This window comes from Chanos chanos, chromosome 5 (assembly GCF_902362185.1).
Source record: "Chanos chanos chromosome 5, fChaCha1.1, whole genome shotgun sequence".
Lineage (NCBI taxonomy): Eukaryota > Metazoa > Chordata > Actinopteri > Gonorynchiformes > Chanidae > Chanos > Chanos chanos.
Window position 1 is genome coordinate 8880639 of NC_044499.1, and position 22048 is coordinate 8902686.

The following is a 22048-nucleotide window of genomic DNA, read 5'->3' on the forward strand; positions in this document are numbered from 1 at the left end:
CGTTAGAGCAGACAAAAGAGTTCCACCCACCACCAAGTTCAAGTTGTTTTGTAAAACTTTAACACTCAAAAAGCAATAAATGCGTTTATGGCCCTCCTTATGTGTTCTTTGTGGTTTACTTTTGGAGTGTCATGAGTGTACGACAAAGACATCTCAAATATACTCATTTGTTATGGTAATTATAATTTAATAGATTTGTGTTTCATAAACATATTTTTAAACCATATTTTGTTTTTTTGTTTGTTTGTTTGTTTGTTTCCATAAATCCATACAGCAATTATACATTTAAAGGTATTTATGCTGGTCAAAGCAATCAATAACAAGCTTAACACATCAAAATCAATGAAAAACCAACAGAAGCACGTATTTCCCCACACATCATATACAATAAGAGATAAAAGCATACACACATAAACCAAAAGGCATCAAAGAGAGAGAGAGAGCAAAAGAGAGAGAACAGAGAAGAATGTTCGATGTTTAACATTTGCCTCAGCGCTTTCAAAAGGCGATTTAATTTTACCTTTTTTTTTTCCCATTTGCCATAAATTTCAGATTTATACAAGGTGAGTGTGTTTATTCCACACAAGAGGTATTACTTTCATAGAAAGAATGGGTTCACGTTGTTAATACTTAACACAGAGACAGATTTCACTTCCAAACACCATAAAACAAACAAAAATGCTAACAGAAGATCTATCAAATTAGAAGTCTGCTTATAAACATGAAATGAGGAATGCCCACATTTTCCTAAATAACTTATTCAACTATTATATGTAAATGAAAATCAGTCCTAAATAAATTACTTCCCATTGTGCTTTAGGTTTGTGTTTGCCTATTTTAACAAAGTTGTTGCACACAGTGCGACAAAACAACACCTTGTCGAAACTAAAAGGACTCAACCACTAAACAGGTAAATATTTAGAGTTTCAGTGGGCCAAAGTCTTTTTTTTTTTCTATTCTATTGGCTGACAAAATATTCAAGAATCAAGACATTTTTCCTTTAGTCGCAACAGGATCACAGTGAAATTTGACCAGATGGAAAATGTTTCCTAGAGGAAAACAAAACAAAACAAAACAAATGTATCCTGTTCTAAATGTCAGTGCTTCCTCTTACATCTAAATAAAATGTTAATAACAATTTACCTCTACTTCATCGACAGCCACTTATGGCCCAAAGCAGCACAGCTGACCCTCCATTAGCCACACAAAACAGCTGTGGTGCGTTTCATCAGCCGTTTTTTTTTTTTTTTACATACATTGTCAGATACATCTTCAGTCTTCAAAGATTCCATGTCTTTAACACCATTGTTCATTCTAACAAAGCAAACGATGGCTTGGTTGGCTGAAAAACAGTTTAAGAAGGTCCTCCCAAAGCCAGTCACTCAGCTTCAATACAGCTTAGGAGCAGCACATTAAGGTGTGAAAGTCTGTCAGAACCTTACTGTCCAGGCACAGACGCTATACTGACGTTAATTCATTAACCCCTGTATCTTGTTTTAAACAGTTTAAGAACAGAAGGGCATATGGTCTGAAACTCTTGCATTGCATACACACAACCAAAGTTCAAACAAGCGTAGGTTGAAACAACAGTGCTATTTCTTTATGACGAGACGATTTTCGCATTTTCGCTTGGTTGTAGAAGAAAGTGCGATTGGTGGGGTGTTACCAAGCAGCCAGAGGATGAGAAAGTCAATGGCTGTGTGGAAAAAAAAAAAAAAAAGTAACCCAAAGTGTGCTACACCTTTATTCTCAGTGCACTGTTGCCTGTGAATAAGCATGTTTGATAGGGCTACAGAGACTGAACTCAAGCTTGGACAGATCCTCCTGGACTCCAGGATGACGTCTGTGCCAAACTGGAACACAAGTCAGTTCAGTGCATATTATGACAACGTCTAACGGACGCTGTCACGCTAACTCATCACACAAGGATAGTATCAGGACACTTCATTGTTAGACAGGTATTCTTTCAGAGCTAAGTATAGGCAGTGCATGAAAAGGTAAATCATTTAGAATAACTACTTCTGATGTTAGGTAATTCACTCTCTGAGAAAATATCGTTTTTTTTTTTTCTTTTAATTATTTGTTTAAATAAATATCTTAACTACTAGTGTGATTCAGAAGAAACCACAATCAAACAACCTTTCAACCACACAATTAAATATACACACAAGTTTACACAGTTTTCACACTAGATACACAGATTCACTCGATTCATTCTTTCCCGTCCGTCGTCCATCTTCAGTCATAACTGTAAACACTGAATCAATCAGGGGATAAACAAATCCTTTGGGTTCTGGAGCAGTTTCGGATCATTAGCAGCTAAATCATCTCCAGACCGTCACACAAATTCGAAATTATAACATCTGTTTCCACGACGCATTGCCAGAGCAGCACTCGCTACTCCAGTTCCCAGACAGGACCTGTTTATCCCTTTAGGTGAAGTGCTGTCATGCGATACCGCGCCCTGGGGACACCTCCACTCTTCTCCTTCGGGTCGAGTTTGTCCGCAGCGAGTTCTCGGGGCGGGATGCTGACCGTACGGTCAGGGATGGGTTTAGCAGAGTTGGTGCAGTGACATTATGGCGTGGGCATTGCTCTGACGCTCTGCACGTGTGTCTCTGAGTGACCCGTGGGGCTAGAAAGTTCCTCTTTTATTCTGAACGTGAAGCGGACACAGGTGCAGTCCAGGTCCGGCGAAGGGACCGTAAAAGATTGGAAGAGGTCCCCCGTGTAGCTGCTGCCAGTGTTAGCAGGTGTTTTGGCCGAGCGTCAGCGATGAACTTTGGAAAATGATGCAACGGTGGAAAAATGAGAACAGGTCTCCGGTGCCGAGCGAAGCCAGAACGAGAATCAAAATGATATGACATAATGACTGCTTAGTTTCTTTAGTGTCTAATGTCCCGCAAGCAAATGAGATGAGCCCTTGGGATCCAATGTCACGTGTGGGAGTGGTCGACGCATCGCGACTACGAGGGCAGCTCTTCGGGGTTGATTTCGGGAATGGGCTGCCTCCAGAAGCAAAAAGAGCTGAACTCTGGAAAACTGAAAGCTGAGCTTTGTTCTTTATTCAGTAAAGGAAAGACGTGTTCCACCAGCTCACTCAGTCTGCTATACCTAAAGAAGAGAGAGAGAGAGCAACCATGAGCCAAGCCACCCAACACAGATGTTTCTATCTGCACAGCGACGACCATCAGCTCTGCTGTAAACGTCACATAAAATCACTCATAACAGCGTGCTGCTACTAGAAAGATCTACCCAAAGGAGGCTCGCTCACGGCTCTTCTGTAAAAAGAGAGTGCTTTGTTGTGTGATTCTTGAATTGGAGAGCGCCCGCTGCCAACTGAACGTGTTCAACTGGCAAACGGATTGAAATGCACGTGCTGGGTATGCTTACGAGGATTTGTTGCCCTTGGTTTGCTCCTGTATGAGTTCGCCTTTGGGGTTTACTGTGAAGATCCTGCACACTGGCACTCCTACTTCTTTATAGGCAAACACGTCCTGCAGGGAGAGAGAGAGAGAGAGAGAGAGAGAATGAGAGACGCATATCTGAAGTTTACACCATCAGCCATGGAAAATCTCACGGCATGGAAAAAATGCAGCTCTTTTCCACTCGGCACTCGTACGCAAAAACCTGAACAATCTTTTCCTGTTTGTGTGGAACTCCTCCTAACTGTCATAACTCTGTGCCGACGGGAGAGAAGCGCTCATGTCTGAAGACATAACCGACAGGTCATAATGCAGGATACACCCCAACCGTAAGTTATTTACTCAGCTGAGCTTCGATCGCAAACCCAGCAAGCTGGTCCAACTGCTCTGTCGTGTGTTAGATATATAGAATTGCACTTCAGCATGGGCTCCAGATCCTGATGACACAAACCCCTTCAAGACATAGCTACCATGTGACTACATCATTTACTTTCAGCCAACGTAACATAACAGACTCACGTTGGTTCTGTTTCCAAATGCCGCGTAGAAGGGATGTTTGTTGGGATGGAAAAGATTCCTAATGTCAGTAAGGCATTCAATCTTGAAGATTTCAGGTTTTTTCTCGATAACCTCCCTGTAAAAGGAAAAAAAAAAAAAAAAACACCTGCTGGTTAAAAAAAAGACACGAATACAAAAAAAAAAAAAAAGAAAACTAGGTACTCGTAAGTTCAAATCACATTTTAAATATAAATATTATTTAAAATGTTAAAATAAAACACATTTTTACTGAGAAACACTGGAACGTCCCTTATGGCTTCACCTTTTCATGAAGTACTGACAACATTTAAAATGTCACCGGCGACTCGTGTTGCATGTAGAGAGAAGGACTGTAAAGTCTGAATGGTACAGGGGTTTGGTGTGTGGGCGGCTTGTGTTGAGGTGTTGAGTGTGATACCTGTGGAAAGCAGAGAAGAGGCTACTGGGAGACAGCATGAGAGGCCCACGGGGCAGGATAATGCCCCCATCGTTCACCCACTGCAGATACCCCCGCGTCATGTCTGCCATGCCAATGGCACGCGCTGAGCAGTACAGGAACTTATATCCGTTCCTACAGAGCACGAAACAAATGGACAAACAATCACCAAAATACTTCAATCACGCTACACTTCTGCTAGAGCATCTTATCGTAGGCCCCTCGGCTCCTCTGGTGCAGAGGAAGCCTTTCTTCCTCCAAACGCCAACAGGATGAAAGCCATAAAGTTTCCATTAAGAGCTATAATCAAAATCCTTTGAGGAGGGGAGAATGGATAAATGAAATGGTGTTATAGATCTGTGAGGAACTCACTCAGCCACGGAGTGGTAAAGCTTGGCAATACCCTGGTGTGTCCAGTCCTTCCCAAGCTGAGGCAAGATCTGCCCAAACACGTCTGATCTGTCAGCACAAAACACAGGCGTGTGCAATGAACACGATGTATGAGCATGGGGTAGCAAACACACAAACATACTGTAAATATCCACTCAGGGAATCCTAGTCTGGTTGGACTCTTTCGTTCCTTAAAATAGACACCATATACGTGAACAGATTCTTTTTTTTTTTTTTTACATTCTCTGAGTTAACAGACTTGCAAAGTGGTTAGAATTTTCTGCCATTTCGCCAAAAAACTCAAACGGTGTTCCACGCTAATGAGACCCCTTCTCCCGACCGTGGCGTTTTATCTCTCGCTTCGTCTGTGTTGTGGCGTATGCGAGTACGGTTTAAATTGGCTCATTATGGTGACATCCTCCTCCTAGTCCAACCCTAGCTAGATCACTCCATGCAGACAGCCCCGCATCAGAGCTCCAGAGAGACTTGCGAGGCGGGAGGTTGGGGGAGGGGGGGGGGGGGGTCACCGAAATAATAAGCGCCAGTCAATCTGTCCGTTTGATGTCTGCCTCCCACCAGTCTCTGGGAGCGGGAGGCCGGGACTGGAGGCGGGGGCCATCCTTTTTGCGCGAATGCGCATACGCGGTAATATTACCACTGCCTTTTGCAGTAATTAGCAGTCCAAAAGGAGGGCCAAGCTCAACCTAGAAATACAGTCAGGTGCGCCACCAAAACTCACGTTAAAATGCCATGAACTGGCCTGCGTTGAGCTGCAGACGCCCTTCGCCTACATTAGGATCACTGGTTATACGGTGCCGTGTAAAAGAACACACCGTTCGATCCATTGTGATGATCATTAGAGGACCGTTACGCAGATCATTATGTAGTTCTGCGTTTTCCGGTGCTTTTTTTTTCCCCCCGGCTTTATAGGATAAAAGAGTCAAGTCTTTGATGTTGGCTCTGACTTGTTGGGGGAAAATGTCATTTGGTCTTGTTTAATACGCGAACGCTGTACGCAATAACGTGTGACTGAGGTACAGCCAAATGAACTTTGATGTAATCCGCACGCTCGGGGCAAAACTGCCAAACCCATTCTTTATCCTGAGAGAAACAACAGTAAACGGACAAGTAAGTGAAGAATAACCACGCTGACGGACGGACGGACCCTTGACGGGCCAATAAAAATCACTGTAAAACCGTAGCCGACACGTCAGAGGCGGAAACCACGTACTTGGTGATGGTGCCGTCAATGTCTGAGATAATGACTTTGTCATCCCAGTTCCACAGATAGATGGTGCCTTCGCAGCGACAGGTGCCCTGGTACTGCGTCGTGATGCTGAACGTCACATCGTTGGGACCTTCCTTCAGTTTCAGACTAGCCTGTGGGCACAAGCAGACACTCATTATGTCACAATGCCTCGCTGGAACGTTCGATTAGATTAGCGCTGGCTCGTGTCATTACGGCAAAATCTTATTACGCTCATCACGTCGGGCCACATGTGGGCCCGCTCGTTCTGTCAACTGACAGATGACATCAAAGTTAATACACTTCTTAATTCCATTACGTTGTGCAAAGTCCATCACTTAGTTATACCGGCTTCGGTGGGAGTAAATAACCATTCTCCCAGCGCACACGGTTGATCTTGAGTGGGAGAAGGTATGTTCTATGATTCTCTGTCTCCTCTATGATGCATCCACATTCACACAAACACCATTTGTGTCAAAGACCATGTAAACCACGCTTTAGCAAAACTGCACTGATTAAACAAAACTGACGTCACCATGAGAGCATGTCTTTTCGGAAAAATTACAGAGTTTCATTTGTCTTTGTCATAAGTTACTTGCAATCATTTGTGTGCAAACAAACTGTGTGTGTGTGTGTGTGTGTGTGTACAGCCTGAGGTGCACGGCCAGCAGAGGGAGCTACTACCTAATAGAAAGCCCTGAGGAAAAGTGAGCTTTGTATGGAGCCGCAGCGTTGAATCTAAATAAATCCTTCTGAAGAAAACCTGTAGAGGAGAATGTTCCTATTGATTTTTGCAGAAGTGCTTTTGGAGAAGGGATTAAGCGGTCGTTACTTGCTGCGTGTTTTCGGCAAGTGTGAGGTGAGTCAGTGAACGGCAGCGGCTAAAAATGGGGTTTGAGGCGATTGCTCAGACGGAATCGTACTCTTAATGAGGTGTCACAGGGAAAAGTTCATAAATCTGTCAAACAAGTCAGGAGCAATGGCACTCACTATCTGTTCGGAGGAGAGACGGAGAGACTTCCTGTAGGAGTGGGTGTTACTGTGGCTCTGGGAGTCAGACTGGGCCATTCGCTCAAGAGAGGAGGCAGCGCTCACCTCCTTCCCCTCCTCATCACTGGATGAGTCTCTGGTCTCAGCTCTGACAAAAACAAACAAACAAAAAAAAACATTTAATCAGTCAGTTGACTCAGTTGCACTGAGTATTTAATTAATATTCTAATACTCAGTGACAACACATCCCCACGTTTACTACTGGTGAATGATAGTTCAAGCCCGGTAACAGAACTAAAGTGTAAATGCCCTGATTTTTACCTTCCAGAAATAGAATAAAAGGTTCATTTAACATCACAATCATCAAAGTGAGTAGAATGACTCATCTTTGCTGCTAATTTATACAGCCTTACTTCGCTACTAAAAGCCTGTAGTAGCATATGCAGATAGACAAGTAGTAGAGCTGACTCACTTGCGGGTATGACTTTCCTGTGAGAGAGAAGGGCCACCTTCAAGTTGCGACTCTTTCATCTCCAGTTTTCCAGTGCTTTCTGACTGCATGACAGAAATATCAGATCAAGGTGTTATAATATGCGTCAAGCGCAGCTGGCAGTAAATCCACTGATACCACAAACACAGGAAGTCTGTGTTGATTCGAAGATTTCAGAAGCAGGTCAGTTTGGTAAAAGGATGATTTGACATTTCTTCGTCCCTTGCAAAACAAATTTTTTGTTTATGGTCAATTCCAGAACACATTAGCGACTTCGCAGTGATTAATAAGGTGGTGCTTTGTGCTAATCTGTGTGTATCAGTAACTCTGGCGGTTATTAATGAAAGTCTCTTGAGTAATAAGGTGTTCAGTCTATTTATAGCTGTCAGCGTGTCCATCTGCGGCCGTAACACAGCACAGCTTAATGCAGTCCTAATTCCATAAGTGTGTTATGAGTGGAAAGAATGACTTTGATGTATGATATGATTGATGGCTAGAGAGGCTAAGGAGAGTGAAGAGACTCATCAGAGATGTGGAGTCCAGCCTAACTTAGTTATCTGAGAGACGTTCTCCTTTTGTACTCAGAATGACGCAGACGATGATGAATGCGCGATCAGTAAGGCTCCTTTACGGAAGGGAATACTTAAGGTCAGCGGCAGAGTTATTAAAAGCCCTGAAGGAAAAAAAAAGGGACTTATTGGATGCCTTACAGAAGACTACGCTATGATCAGTAAACACTACACAAAGCGTTCTGCCCGACGTCAGCTGCGGTCGATTTTATTTTATTTATTTTTTTTTTTATCTGTTGTGTATTTGGGCACCATCATCTCAAAGCTCTTCACTTTTTGCCTGGTTAATTGTGAAAGCAACACTGATGTCGGCGGCGGTGTTACCTGTTTGATGGTGCTGTCCGCTCTCTTTCTCCAGAACCACCAGCGCCCCGACTTCTTCGGCATCCTCTCTTTAACCCAGGCTTCCTCTGTGGCCTGCACGCACGGTCAAAGAGGGGAAAAATCACACACCTCTATTTCTCATCCGACGGCCGCCGCAGCGTCCGCACAAAAAACCCCGAGGATTCGTGCGACACAGCAGCATTGCTCAATTTGTATAGCTTTGTACGGTTGAAGAATAACCCCCTCTTGGGTGAGAGAGATGTGAAGAGGTAAAAATGTGTTTGGTTTGTTAAGAGTGAGCTACTTCGTTAGGCATTCAAAATATTCGGAGCGCGTATAGTAGGTTCTAGCAGGAATTTGGATTGAAATACCTTTGGCAAGGTCTTCTGAAACGCCTGTAAGCTCAAAATCAAAGGTGCAGCCAAGGTCCAGTTGTAATATCTGCAGAGGAACAAAAAACACGTTTGTTTTGAGACGTCATTAAAATAGCGCTTAGCGCAGCTTTTTGAAGAGTCGGTCTTGGCAAATAATGTTCATCTTACCTGTTTGCAATCTTTACAACCAAATTAGGATTGTCGATGATCGCAGGATTTTCAGCAAATTCATGATAGGTAATGATATGCTCCATAAATTTTTCTGAGGAGAAAAAAAAACCCCACAAACAAACAGAAAAAGAGTATGACAAAAACATTACTCCCACAGCTCTGATTTGGATAAATGCCATGACAGATACATCCTCTTCCCATTTCTCCCCAAATTCAGCACATTCCACATTGTAAGTCATAAAAAGACAAAGCACCCCCTCTAGAGGCCAGTCTTCCTCTCTGTGTGAATAACTGATACCTTTGGATATTTCCGCGTTCTCACTCAGCCCCCCGCACAGCGACAACGTGACGTCGGGCAAGTCGCCGGCAGAGTCGGATAAACACTCTGTTCCGCTGTCGGCTGCAGCGCTGCCCACGGACTGCGGAGACTGGGATCCAGAACGCATCCCAGAGTCCATCCAGTGCTTGGAGCCAGGGTCTGAATCACTGAGAGGGACACACAAAAGAATCCACAAACATGACAAGGATGCACAGCAAATGACACAGCATCCACAAAGTGATTTTCTTTTTGTCCCTGAAACCCTTCTCATATGAGGGCTGTCTGATGATTTAAAATTCCTCCTTGTTTTTTGCTGAAGCTCTAGTCAGAAGTGCGTCTGGCCCAGTACCTCTTAGGAAAATAACGAGCAGCAACATCAGGTTCGAGTACATTCAGGTCGTCCAGGTAGATGTCCTCAGGGCCTTGGTGTTGGCTCCTCTTTGGGACACCTGCGGACCAAAGGGCAAGATCAGAACCATAAGCAACTGTGTATCAGTCATATCTCAGAGGGCAAAGTCGACACGGCAAAGCTCTCTGTGCCTCGCAAAAATGAATCGTTACCATAATCAACAAGCTTTCCTTGAATATGAGTTATGAATCCTGTCGCAAGACATACTCTCGGGAGACATTTTCAATTTTTCACACTCATGGGATTGAATTTCCCATTACTGTGACTTAAAGAGAAAAGACAGACCAACCTTTCTTCTTGGAAGGAGAGTCTGTCTTGGAGCAAGCATCGCCCCTCTCCCCACTCATCTGTGCAGACGTGGGAACAGAAGCAGCGGCAGCAGCAGTTTGTGGGTCTGAGGGAGTGGAGGTGGCCACGCCAGCAGGCAGAGAAAGCATAGGCTCCGTGGGGGTTATCGGGGACAGTGGGGTGACGGGGGTGCGCGGTTCAGGTTTGACGATGGCACATACAGGAGCCCGCTCCCCTCCGGTCAGACCACCTTCCCCCTCCGCCTCGGCCTCCATGGCCTCGGAGCTCAGGATCACTCTGAAATGCGTGTTTTCCGAAGGCGTTATGGTCACCGTCTTTGGCACTTCAGCTTTCTCCTTTTTGGAAACCTGAAGCGAGGAAGCATTTTTCAGTGTTTGCTAGACTGCTAGACTGTCTGTCCTGATTGATTCATTCTTTTTAAAAAGAAAAGAGAATGCCGTTTGAGTGACTCGTTCAAGGTAAAAGAGGTACAACACACACACACACACACACACACACACACAGATAAGTATTATGTCCCAACATCTCATAAAAAGTTGGCGTTTGTAACTCTACTGGACGGAGTCTGTGTGTCTGTATCAGTGGGAGAGTGGACTGGGCCTTACCCTGGTGGGCTCTGGGAACTCGCCCCACGTCCACTGCATGTGGGACTCTACTCTGAGCATGCTCTCTGAGGGCCGGATCACCAGCTCAGAGTCACTCTTTGGAGAGAAGGCCTGGGACAGGTTATGGCTGGAGCTGTGAACACAGGGCAAGGCGTTACGTGTTGAAGTGAAAGAGGGAGCCAGCAAGGTCAAAATTCTTTCTGAAGAAAAATATGTGTTTTTGGAAGTATAACAATGCATTGTTATGGCTTTCTGATTTTGTGTTTTTTGATGGATAGGCAAGTACCTGTCAGATGGGGACCAGTCTCCGTCAGAGAATGGATGATTGTCAAGGTGATGAGAAACTGTAGGAAATCTGGGCTCAGTATCCTTTGCTGTGCTGACAGACGATGATCTGGAAAACAAAGCGTGTCTTTTAGATATAGTAAAATATTACTGTCGAACACAGTCTCTGCTTTGAAAATATCATGCTCTGTAGTTAGATCAAAAATCTCAAGTGTACTCGTCAAGGAAAAGCACCAAGCACGACCACAACATGACATTCGTTCGCAGATTTACAACACGTTGACAAGCAGGGCCGAGATGAGAGCTAAAAAGACAAAGCCACGCCCTACGATGGGACGCGTTCTGTGTACCGTGCGTTTGAAGAGGCCTCCTCATCTGAGCTCATGTCCATCTCAAAGATCTCGTCCGATTGGCCACCAGCTGCCGTGCCCACAGAGACGGGAGGCGTCAGCTCCTCCCTCCGCGCGTCTCCTTTGTGCTTCTTCCTGCGTCTCTTCTTCTTCTTGACCGAGCCACTACTGGACACAGTGGGTTCAGGGGGATCCTCAGGGTCCGGTGGGTCATCATCCAAATCCTGTCCCGGTGCCCTCTCCGACCCGATCCAGAACATGTGACTGTCTGAGGGGATGGGTGAGGTTGCCAGATGGGCCGGTACCACCTCCTGGGCAACACAGACAAAGCCAGCATTACAACACAGACAAGAGATGACAAAAGGTGTGTCTGTAGTTAAATATCTTTTTCTGAAGCCTTTGCACAACAATAAGTAGACTGCAGAACTAGCAATTGAACGCTTCGTGTCCAAAGGCCCGAGAACGTCTTATAAAACACGTGCGGGTCTAGATAAGAGCACTCACATTCCGCTCCTCTGTCTCCTGCACGAAGAAGGCCTCTCCGTTATCCCCCAGCTTCATGTGGAGATCCACCGGCTCCCCATTGATCTCGATGTCAATCTGAGGACAACAGCATATGTCAACATTAAAAATAGGCTAGAGTAACTTTTCAGACCGGCGCCTGCCAACAAAACACATCAGCGACTGACCACTCATGACAGTCACTATCTGTAGAGATATGACTTGCAATGATAGGTCAAGAACAGTAAACATTCAGTACAGGCCAACATAAATAGGCTACATTTCTTATGGCAGACAGACTTTGACATTTGCATTGAATATCTACAGAATATCTAGTGCAGTATTTTTCCAACCTCTGTATGTTTTTGAAGGGAAAGATAACTGTGGAGAAGCACCAAATGGAAGACCAGCTGTGTTTAGTGTTCTTTAGGAAACAATTAGGAGAGAACTACATTGTGAGTAACTGCTAAACACAGTCAGACAGCCTATCTTTAGAAAAGACACTATTACAGAAACATCCCTATATATTCAAACACAGTCTCTCCTGGCCCTAACCTCACAGTCCAACTTCTGTAAATGTGCTGAATGCAAACGAGTGAAATTCTGTCCAACTATGCATTTTTAATGCTCCACTCAGAGACGGACGAGGCCTGTGGCTGTAGATCATTCTGTGCGGATATCAAACCCAATTAGCAAAAGAGACCACGCCGGCCCAGCGTTTCCAGGGCGACGTCATTAGTGTGAACGAGATCATTTCAAAAAAACCTGATCCTCCAGGATTACACAGTTCGACGTACGTGCTAGCCTGTGACTCGTGTGTGTGAGTCTCATTTGACAACCGTACATTACACAGAAACATTTGCAGGATCAAGCCAATCCTCATGACGTTTTAATCACATTGATTTTGTGCCCTTTCTAAACCCTCATTCTCCATTCTCTGCTTTCTAATTCCGCTTGGCCCACTTGTTTAGTCTGGCCCACTGCCTTTGGCCTTTGGTATGAGGGGGTTGCTAGGTGATTTATGGGCACAGAGTGATGGTGCAGAATCTTAATGGTACAAATAATGACCCAGAGAAAATCTCCAACGCATCCCTACAGCATTACATATAAGGCAGTTCAATATTGAAAATCCTCAATTCCCATCAAACGGAGGAATAGAAAGGATTGTAGATAATAGAAACTCAAATGAAAGAAAAAAAAAAAAAGTCCCTTAGGACTGTTTTTGTTTTACTCTCTCCATGTCTTCCGCCTTTTTTGCGAAAGGAACGGCAATAAAGTAAGGATGGCATTTGGCTGTGGGCTGCAGTTAAGAGTTTGATAAGTTGGCGCGTCAGACTAAGAGCTGCACCGACACAACGCCACCACAGTTCCTTTAACCAATTAAAACAAAGAGCCTAGAGAAGAATGTGGGAGTCCAAGGAAAAGCTCTGTTCTCCACTCGACCATCTGAACTCCAATGCCTTTCTCATGGAAACACCTCACCCCACCTCTCGTTTCTCCATTATATAAGAAACCTTGATGAGACACTATTCATCCTCCTGCCTCCTCCTCCTCCTCTAACCACCTCTTATTCTCAGAAACCTGTTGCCATAGCGACCACCGCTTTTCATTCTCTTCGCCACCAAATATTTCCCCAAACTCTTCCACACCTCCAGTTTTATAGGATTTCTACAGCTATATATAAATCTCATATTCGTAAGAAAAGAAAATTGCATGGGAGAGTTTGATTATTACTGAAAGAGCGATAGTACTCCGTTCATGTTCCCTTTTTCAGATTTCAGAAACGAGACTAATCTTACCCAGCCTGCATTACAAAGCAACATGTCTCAATGATCAGAGGGGTTCTGTCTTTCTCTCCTGGCAAAAAATTTAAAAATTCAAAAAAAAACAAAAAAACCAACAAAAAACAAAAAAACCCAAAACTTGACTGCTTCAAGTTCTTTTTCTGCAGTCACATAATAAATAAACGATGCACTCCTACAGTCCGGCTGATTAAGGTATTTATTTAATTTGCGCCGTGCCAAAGACACTCTCAAGTAACCTCTAACATGTGACATGGAAAAAAGAGGAGTGTTTACATACAGCAATGAACCTTCTCCCCGGCATGACATTTTCCCATGCACTGCGATTGGAGCACGCGTACACCAGTTCACAGAAATGTTTATGCAAGATGTGGCAAAATGCAGAACGTGTTACCAACACTTCTCCATTTCATCAAAATTTCACAGTAAGGAACTGGCCAGCATCAAGAATTATGCATCTCACAGTAAAAACAAGCTGAAATGTGCTGACATGTACCAGTAAAACAACAGTTGATAAATGTACATTCCCTGGCCCTGTGTTTGCTCTTTCATCCAAACGTTATGAGTTCAGTTTAGGACAATGGACACAAACAAGGACATCACCCGGTCCCTGAAAAACTCATGGCCAGTGTCCAAAACTGATTAGGCTTTTTTTTTTTTCTTTGTCCATGTTTTTCTGTTCAAAAAGTACACCTTGTTTTCAACTTTGTGATGCAAGATTTCAACCGCTAAATGGTTGGATTTTACCTCTGGTGGTTGTTTGTGTAACTTTCAGATCCCCTAATACTTGAGTACCACACCAAAAAAAAGGGGGAAATCTTCTCATAGACACAGTAGTTCTGAGTAGTTCTACATTATACCTGTGAATCCAGACATTTCTACAGTCAAAACAAACGGCAAAATCCACTTCAAGAATTCCTCGCGACAGTCTTCGTTTTTAAAGAAGCATTTTCCATGTCCCAGTGCCAATCTAGGATGGACTGAATGAAGTGAAACATCTCAGACTAGACCAAATGTCACATTTTCATTCTTTCGCTGACGGAGGAGCATTTAATTATCTTTCCTAGATACCTTGTCCTAGATTCAATGTTGAAACCATTCCGTTCCTCAGCACTTTCCATCTCTTATTCCCTCCTTCATTTTTCCGCCGTTACTTACCACTTTCTCCTTGGAGCGCAGCACACCCAGTTTGCCAAATCGAACGTGGAAAGGGGAGCACTGGAAGCTTCCATCTTTCTGGCGTACTACGACCACGTCAATGCAGCCGGACAGCGTGGCCTGGTTAATGCCTTTATACAGCTCCTTAACCGTCACCAGAACCTGGCCTGCCAGTTGTCCCACGTAATTCATGGTGTCCACCTAGTCAGTGAATAAGAAACATTAATACATTAATGAATGCCTCAGCACCACATGCTGTGTCATGAAAGAAGACAGGCAGTGGATTGTTGCGCTACGACTTATGGATTCTTCTGGAGACCTAGAGATTCATGTAATGACCCACTGTTCCATTTAGAGTGTTATATGAATGACACTGTTATTATTATTTTTTTTTTTTGTCCTATCGGTCTGCGGGTAGACCAGTTTTATAAACAGTCTGTGGGAAGACCAGTTTTATAAACAGTAAGAGACCGTGCCCTTCATGCTCTCTTTCAAAAGCTCTTTTTCTGGCTCGATCTGGAGCTGAAGTGGTAACCCCCTAGCAGGCCTCTTCTTTCTGACTTTCGTCTCATCAGGAGGGACATCATCTTCTGGAACGAGATCTATTTTTTTTTTTCTGCCCTGAGCTGCCGCTCTTTAGTGAGGCTTCCCTCTGGAAGGCCTGCCATTGGAGAGTTCTTATCTGCCTGCCTGCAGACAGGCCTGGGGTTGTCACCGCACTGGTGGCCTCAACGTCCTCCAGGCCGCTGTCTCTGAGCAAGATCCAGAAACCGCACTGTACTTGCCTCACAGTTTAACAGCCACAACGACTGCTGATATCCTACAAGCTGATTGCTCCTGCTGTCTCACTCTTTAAAGGCACAGTATTCTTAGTTATGTCCTATGACTGACAGACTGACTGTAGTATGGCCTACAACAGACCTCCTAACTACCTTACCTGTGACAAAGCAGTTTTTGAGCAAACAGGAAAACATAGCTCAGAGGTGACTGACTTGTGAAATGTTTATGATGTGACAACGGGCGAAAAGAATGCGAGCTTGTATCAGTGGAACACCACGTGTAGATATGAGGGCACGTAATGCAAAGTCGATGGTTGCTGTTAATGGAATAAATTCAAATCCGTTCTAGTTTATGGTCTTTCCATTATCTGCCCTCTGTACATTATAACATTACCTTATCACCTCAGCAGCCTTGAGCCAGCCCTAGCTCTCCGTTCACAGAGCCGCAGAAAAATCTGACCAACATCAACTAGCCTAAATGAAGCACATATTTTACGAACCATAAAACAAGTGCTTGTGTAACTCTGTCACTGAGAACGACCTGAGATACACTGAGGAAAAATGCCAGAGCACATGCTCATACTATAATGTAAGACAAAGTTTACTGTCTGATTTTAATAAGACACATAGAGTGGTTTGAAAAGGGCAAAAGGAGATAGGGAGAGGAGGGCCTTACACCTGACTACATAAGGAACATCAGCACTTGGCAACAAACACGACGAGACAAGGAGAGAAGCTGTCACGTGTGATACTGTGGTCTGTGATCTCTTGGCTTCCTTCTCAACAGTCAAGAACATTCAGAACATAAAGATCTGATACTGAGCAACGTTTCTTAAGTGACGTGTTTTTTGTATTAAACGGAAAGGGAGAAAACGGAGCGATTATTTTCAATATGAAGCAAACGTGAGAATCTACAGTATGACTTTTTTTTTAATTTTACATGAGATAACATATTTGTAAACCTAAAAAAAAAAAAAAAAGAACTGTTTATCAATGTCTTAAGCTAAAAAAAGATTAAGGAAACCGTTTAACATGGTAAACATGTGAGACAGCCTTCTGGAGTTTATTCAGTGTATTGTTTACCTAGTTTTTTTCTACAGACTCTCCACTCAGGAAGAGCCTGTTTTCTTACAACACAACAGCAGCTTCCTACATTCAACCCGATGCCATTTTCAGGACATGCATGAGGTTTCAAAAGACAAAACCTACTTTCCTTTGCATAAACAGTCCAGGCTGTATTGGCAGGCACACAAGATGACAAATGATGACACACACACAGAACTCTGAGGAAATAATGATCCCCAAAGTCTAGATATTATAATAAATTACCTGCCTTGTTAAATGTGCTTTGCAAACACTTAATAGGGAACAGTAAGCCTGCTCGTCTATCTCCAGAGAGACTAATTTCTGTTTCACAATTTTAATATACACTACTGAAAAAACCCACAGGACAAATATAATTCAAACATTTTCATATTGTTAAATAGATGACAGAAACCATGCTCGTACCGCCAACGCAGAGCGGAACTCAATACAGATTAAAAACAAGAAAAACTCAACTCTGTAAAATGCCTTTCTAACCTCCACCAATGTTGTATGATATTTTATGATCAAATTTCTGCCCATAAATGACACGTGGCTATTAAGAATCCATTAGTTAGAGTTTATCTTGTTTTGAATTATTCGTAGCTGCTCCTAAGCTTCATTCAGAATGGCCTTTGTTCTATTCCAAATCATCTGTGAAGCCATTTGAGAGAATGAGGGGCTTCCAAAGAAACATAAACCTGGAGCAGGTGTCTCTACTTCTCCTAAGGGAAGAAGGGAGTCCTGTGTTAAGACTGACAATCAATCTGGAAACTGGATAAGGCCTCTGCCTTTCTCCTGTCCTGAGGCCTGACCCCATTAACTGTTTCATTATAGAAAGAAGCTCCCGAAGGCTGCCATGGAAACCACTGCCAAACAGTGACTAGCCTGTGCAAATGCTAATGACCAAGCATATAATGCTAAGTCTGCTTGGTCATTTCAAAACAGGACTAAAACTAACAGGTTTCTACCTTGTCTACTCAATATCTCGCTTAAACTCCTCCACAAATCATACTTTGTAAAACAGAGAAGATGGAGCACGGTGGCTTAAATATAAGCCAAGGTAGGTCAGTAGTTTGAGCTAAGTTTGATTATTTAATGTTTCGCTGTACATTAACAGAATGCCATCTGTTCTCAAATATGCCCCTGCTCTTATTCCAAAGGTCCACTCTCTTGTTAACAACACACGATGCACTGTGGGAGATGTGAGAGGTCTTGAGATTGCCTCTGAGCCGAGTGCATCAAATGTCATCACCACACCCACTTTGGAGTTTGAACCAAAAGACTTGCAATGATAACAGCCTTAGATTAGAGTTCTTTAAGTCATACCTCCTCACTGTGACACCTGACACAGACTTTAAAACGTTGTAAATTACATAACTGATGCAACATAACACATCAGGCACACTACAGATCACTAGATATAACTTATGGGAAACTGCAAGTTAGAATAAGCCACGACTAATCATACTTTTCACCTATTTAGGCCCATGTGAGGATTTCTGTGTGTGAATACAGGCAACCTTATCCCAGTACTATTCATCGGGGCTTGAAACAAGCACTACCAGTTTTGAGTGAGTGAATAATAGGTCTAGTCTAACCAACGGTTCAATGCAAACTAAGCACTCACAAAAAAACAATGCAATGTATGCTTGTCAAAGAGACAGGACTCCATATACATAACATACATACAAAAGTTAAGAAAAAAAAAATGCCTTCATTGACTTCAGTTGGTAATCTAAGCTGAGTATGCAACTGGTTCACGGCCCCAGGTGCTGAAGGCACTGTACGTTTTTGGCAAGTTGACCTGACTCACCAAGGACCAGGATGATTTAAGGGATGAGGCTTCATCCTGTTCGCTGTTCTCCTCCTCTGTGGCACTACCTAAAGGTTCTAACTCTGTCAGAGAGCGCAGCCTCTTCATTGTGTCCTTATCCCAAACTCATACTACTCTGCTTCAGGTCCAGTCCTCCTCCTCCCTGATGACAAGCTTCTGTCTCTCTGTCATTCTTGACTGTATCTCAAATATTCTCCCTACCTGGCCTTTGCCTGACCCTCCCTGGCATAAACACAAACAAGCGTACTCTGTGTGATGTTATTGGACCCTCTTACGTAAGTGACTAAAACATATTTACTTTCTTTTTTCACTTTTTACTATCTTCTGATGCTTTGCAACCAATAAGAAGAGGGGACAGCCTCTATCTAGCCAATGAGAGAGTCATGGGGGTCAGTGCTTCAGAGACTGATAAGAGAGCCGTTTCCTGTGAAGGGTCGTTTAGCGGTGTGGTCTGATAAAGGGTTCGGTAAGGGGGCTGAAGGAGGAGTCTATGGGCAAATGGCGCCAACACCGTAGTCACGTGAGATAGAGAGCTCACTCAGAAAAAAAAACGACCCAAAACTGTCCCTGGGGCCGGAGAGTACTCCAAGAAAAAAAACTCCTCTGCTAAGAAATATGCCAAAGAGAGGAATGACAATGTCACAGCTATAAGGTTTCAACAGCACCCAATGATGATGCCATTTCTGTAGTCTGAGGTAAAACCAAAACATGCCCATGTGGTCCTGCTTCTGATTTTCCCATGAAGTAGTATGTACTAGGCTGTAACAACTTGAAAAAAAAAATCACCCAGGACACACTTATTCAGTCCACCTGCCCTCCTCTACTGTTTACAATCCTGAGTGTGTGTCTAATATTAAATAAAGCACGTGGGACTCTCTGGTAGTCCTTCAGGCCATATAATCTGTTCTCTGTAATCAAAACCTAAGGGCCAAAATTGATAAGGCTAGAAGCTGAGTCTGTCTTTGTTTCTGAACACTGGGTACCGAGACATTGTGTGTGCTTTGTGGGGCCAGATATGGCAAGTGTAATTATTTCTCAATAACCAATCTCCGCTGGCCACAAAAACCCACTGATACCAATGGCATAACAATAGCACTTTTATGGCGAGTACAGCTGCTTTCGCAGTGTGATAACAGCAGGGGTTAACGCAATTCAGAGGTGACTCGGGGTAAGCCGGATTATGCTGTTTACTTTTTATTCACGGTATAGATTCATGGGGGATGAATAATAACATGAAGAATTACAAAAAAAAAAAAAAGTCAGGCCAAGCAATGTATGCTTCTCATGTGAGCAAATCTCTGTATTCATCCCTGAAATCAATCATTCACCAAGTTTAAGTCCAGCTCATGGCAACAATTTAAAAAAAGACACAGGTCACGCTTTTAGCAATTTTCCATATACTTATAATGCTACCTATCAACCCAGATACAACATCTATGTTTTTAAGACACTTAAGTCCAAATACTATCAAACACTAACAAAACTCCCTCTGCTTCTTAAGGAAGTATTTGTCCGTGTACAAAAAGAGCTTGCCCTCTACAAAAGGCACCATAATTTCACTTTCAGTTTTTGTTTGTTTAGTTTGTCTGTTTTTGACCATGAACACGCACGAAGACGATTCATTATTAAAAGCCTTAGGATCTGCTCAAGTTTCAATGTCTCATAAATTATTGATTGGTCAGTAATTTAGTATTGTAACCTTTAGAATCAAATACTACTTTGCACTCCATATAAACAACAAAGTGCAGTTACCTGAAAAGTACTGCCAATTCACTGTCAGTATGCTAAAAACTGCACAAGCTGAGTTAACCCATTTTTAGAACAGCACATTTGGTTTCATGACATTTCGCATAGAAACTGAACTGACGTTAAGAATTCTGCCAGCTGTGGTTGGTCACTGACATTCTGAGTGTCTCTGAGCGGAAGGACTGCCTTCTGCAAGACAGGTTTTTAAACATTGCAAATGAAAGAGGTACAGAACTTCTGGTGTTGAAGAAATTGATCAAGTGGCATATAAAAAAAAGATGCAAGACAACATGATAATTATAGCCTAATGATAACAGTAGGCCATACCACAGTCCTTACTGTGATTAATCAGTGTTTGACTTTTGCCTACACGTCTGTCACGGAACGTGATAGAGCAAAACACCCTGAAATACTTTGATAGTCAAAGCTTGTGGGATAAATCAAGGTTTCCTATTTGACACTCTCTAGGTAACAGGGACATTACAAGCTGAACGATTATTTTATATTATACACACACAAAATGTGACCAGTCAAACAAACAAAATGAAACTTTTTTTTTAATTCTGAGGGCCATAGCACATGTGTATGAACTAAAACGTAGCATATCTGTGCAGTGGTGCCATGACGCCAAGTACTGATGATAAAAGTTTTCCAAGTTCTGATGAGCTTGGGTGACAGGACAGGCCAACGTTTCATTACAAGCATAAACTTACTGGAGATATCAAACGCGACTTTCAAATAGATTTGTCCAGAGTAAGGTGTTATTTAATTAATGTTATTATTAGTTACTATCAGTTATCATTAAAATCATTATATCTTCACAGTCACAGACAAAACCACACGCCAAATAATCAGACAGTTAAACTGGGAGCTAGCTTGTCCTCATAAGCATTTTATTAAGATGTTCAAAATCTACCGAAACCACGGGAATGTATGACGGTTAACTCCGCCTGATCATACACTGTGCTAGGCAATTGAACTAATTCGATATACTGAATTACTGACAAAATTCTGGCTCTTTTTTTAAAACCTGAGAGCTGTCACAGAGAAGCGGCGACATAGAGTACATGTATACTTTCAAACCTGAGAACCCAGCTAGCTATGCTAATTTAGCTTGCTAGCAGGACTGAGGTTTGCTAGCACGAATCAATGACGATGATTTGAATCGCCAAGTTAGTGACATAAATTACATAAATATCGCCCCAGACAGTCAGGAATTCATGTTAGCTAATCTAAATATCACCTTGAGCTATGTACATATAACTATAACGAACAAAACTGATGTTTTTTTTCCTTTACCTTGTATGAACCACAGCAGTGGAATGAGGGTATCTGTATCGATGTGAGATTCTGTCTCTTCTGTTACTGGTCGAAGTTCCGCTTTCAGTGAGCTTCCAGCTGTTTTAGTAATGAAACGTCCAAACCTTCGTTTCTGTCCATGAAAAAAACAAAAAACCCTACATACCTCTACGTTATATCAAACGCTGACACATTGGAACTCTCTCCTCTACTACGTGATGTATTTTGACGGAAACTCCTCCATGGCCAAGGGTCGGACTCGGTCAATTTGCCGACAACAGCGGCAGCGGTGATGCGACACCACCACGTGACATCTCGAGAATCCATTCATGTGCTTTACATCTGTCAGTCCAATGATAGCACTACCAACAATGACACTTATACACTTCTAGTTTTATTATTTTTGTAAATGGCAGGACTATCATCAGTTGTCACTATTGTTCATCTCATAGGACCTAAAGTCGGTCAAATGATATGATGATGAAATGTCTGGCATTAAGCAGTGTTTAAAAACATGGGATCTCCCCTTCACTCATTTCTCTGAGCAAAATGGTCAGAAGTATGACGGCTTAGAATGCATAGCATCATTTCAGAGATCATACGTTTGGTTTCCT

The 22048-nt window shown here is 43.0% G+C and overlaps 1 protein-coding gene across 2 annotated transcripts; it reads right to left on the minus strand.

Annotated features, from left to right (window-relative positions):
- Nucleotides 1-166: 166 nt before the first annotated feature.
- On the minus strand, nt 167-21643 carry lpin2 (lipin 2). Of its 2 annotated transcripts, none has more exons than XM_030773829.1 (20): nt 21435-21643; nt 14691-14891; nt 11734-11829; nt 11230-11540; nt 10881-10988; nt 10595-10727; nt 9970-10336; nt 9621-9720; nt 9251-9438; nt 8950-9043; nt 8779-8848; nt 8408-8500; nt 7497-7579; nt 7025-7172; nt 6020-6168; nt 4771-4857; nt 4381-4533; nt 3945-4059; nt 3394-3497; nt 167-3114 (listed from the first exon to the last, which is right to left on the minus strand). In XM_030773829.1, the coding sequence occupies exons 2-20, from the start codon at nt 14880-14882 to the stop codon at nt 2967-2969; spliced, it is 2739 nt and encodes a 912-aa protein (XP_030629689.1). In that variant the 5' UTR covers nt 14883-14891; nt 21435-21643; the 3' UTR covers nt 167-2966. The 2 variants fall into 2 exon arrangements, with proteins under 2 accessions (XP_030629689.1, XP_030629688.1); XM_030773828.1 differs by lacking the exon at nt 21435-21643 and adding an exon at nt 18369-18641.
- Between the last annotated feature and the right edge of the window lie 405 nt (nt 21644-22048).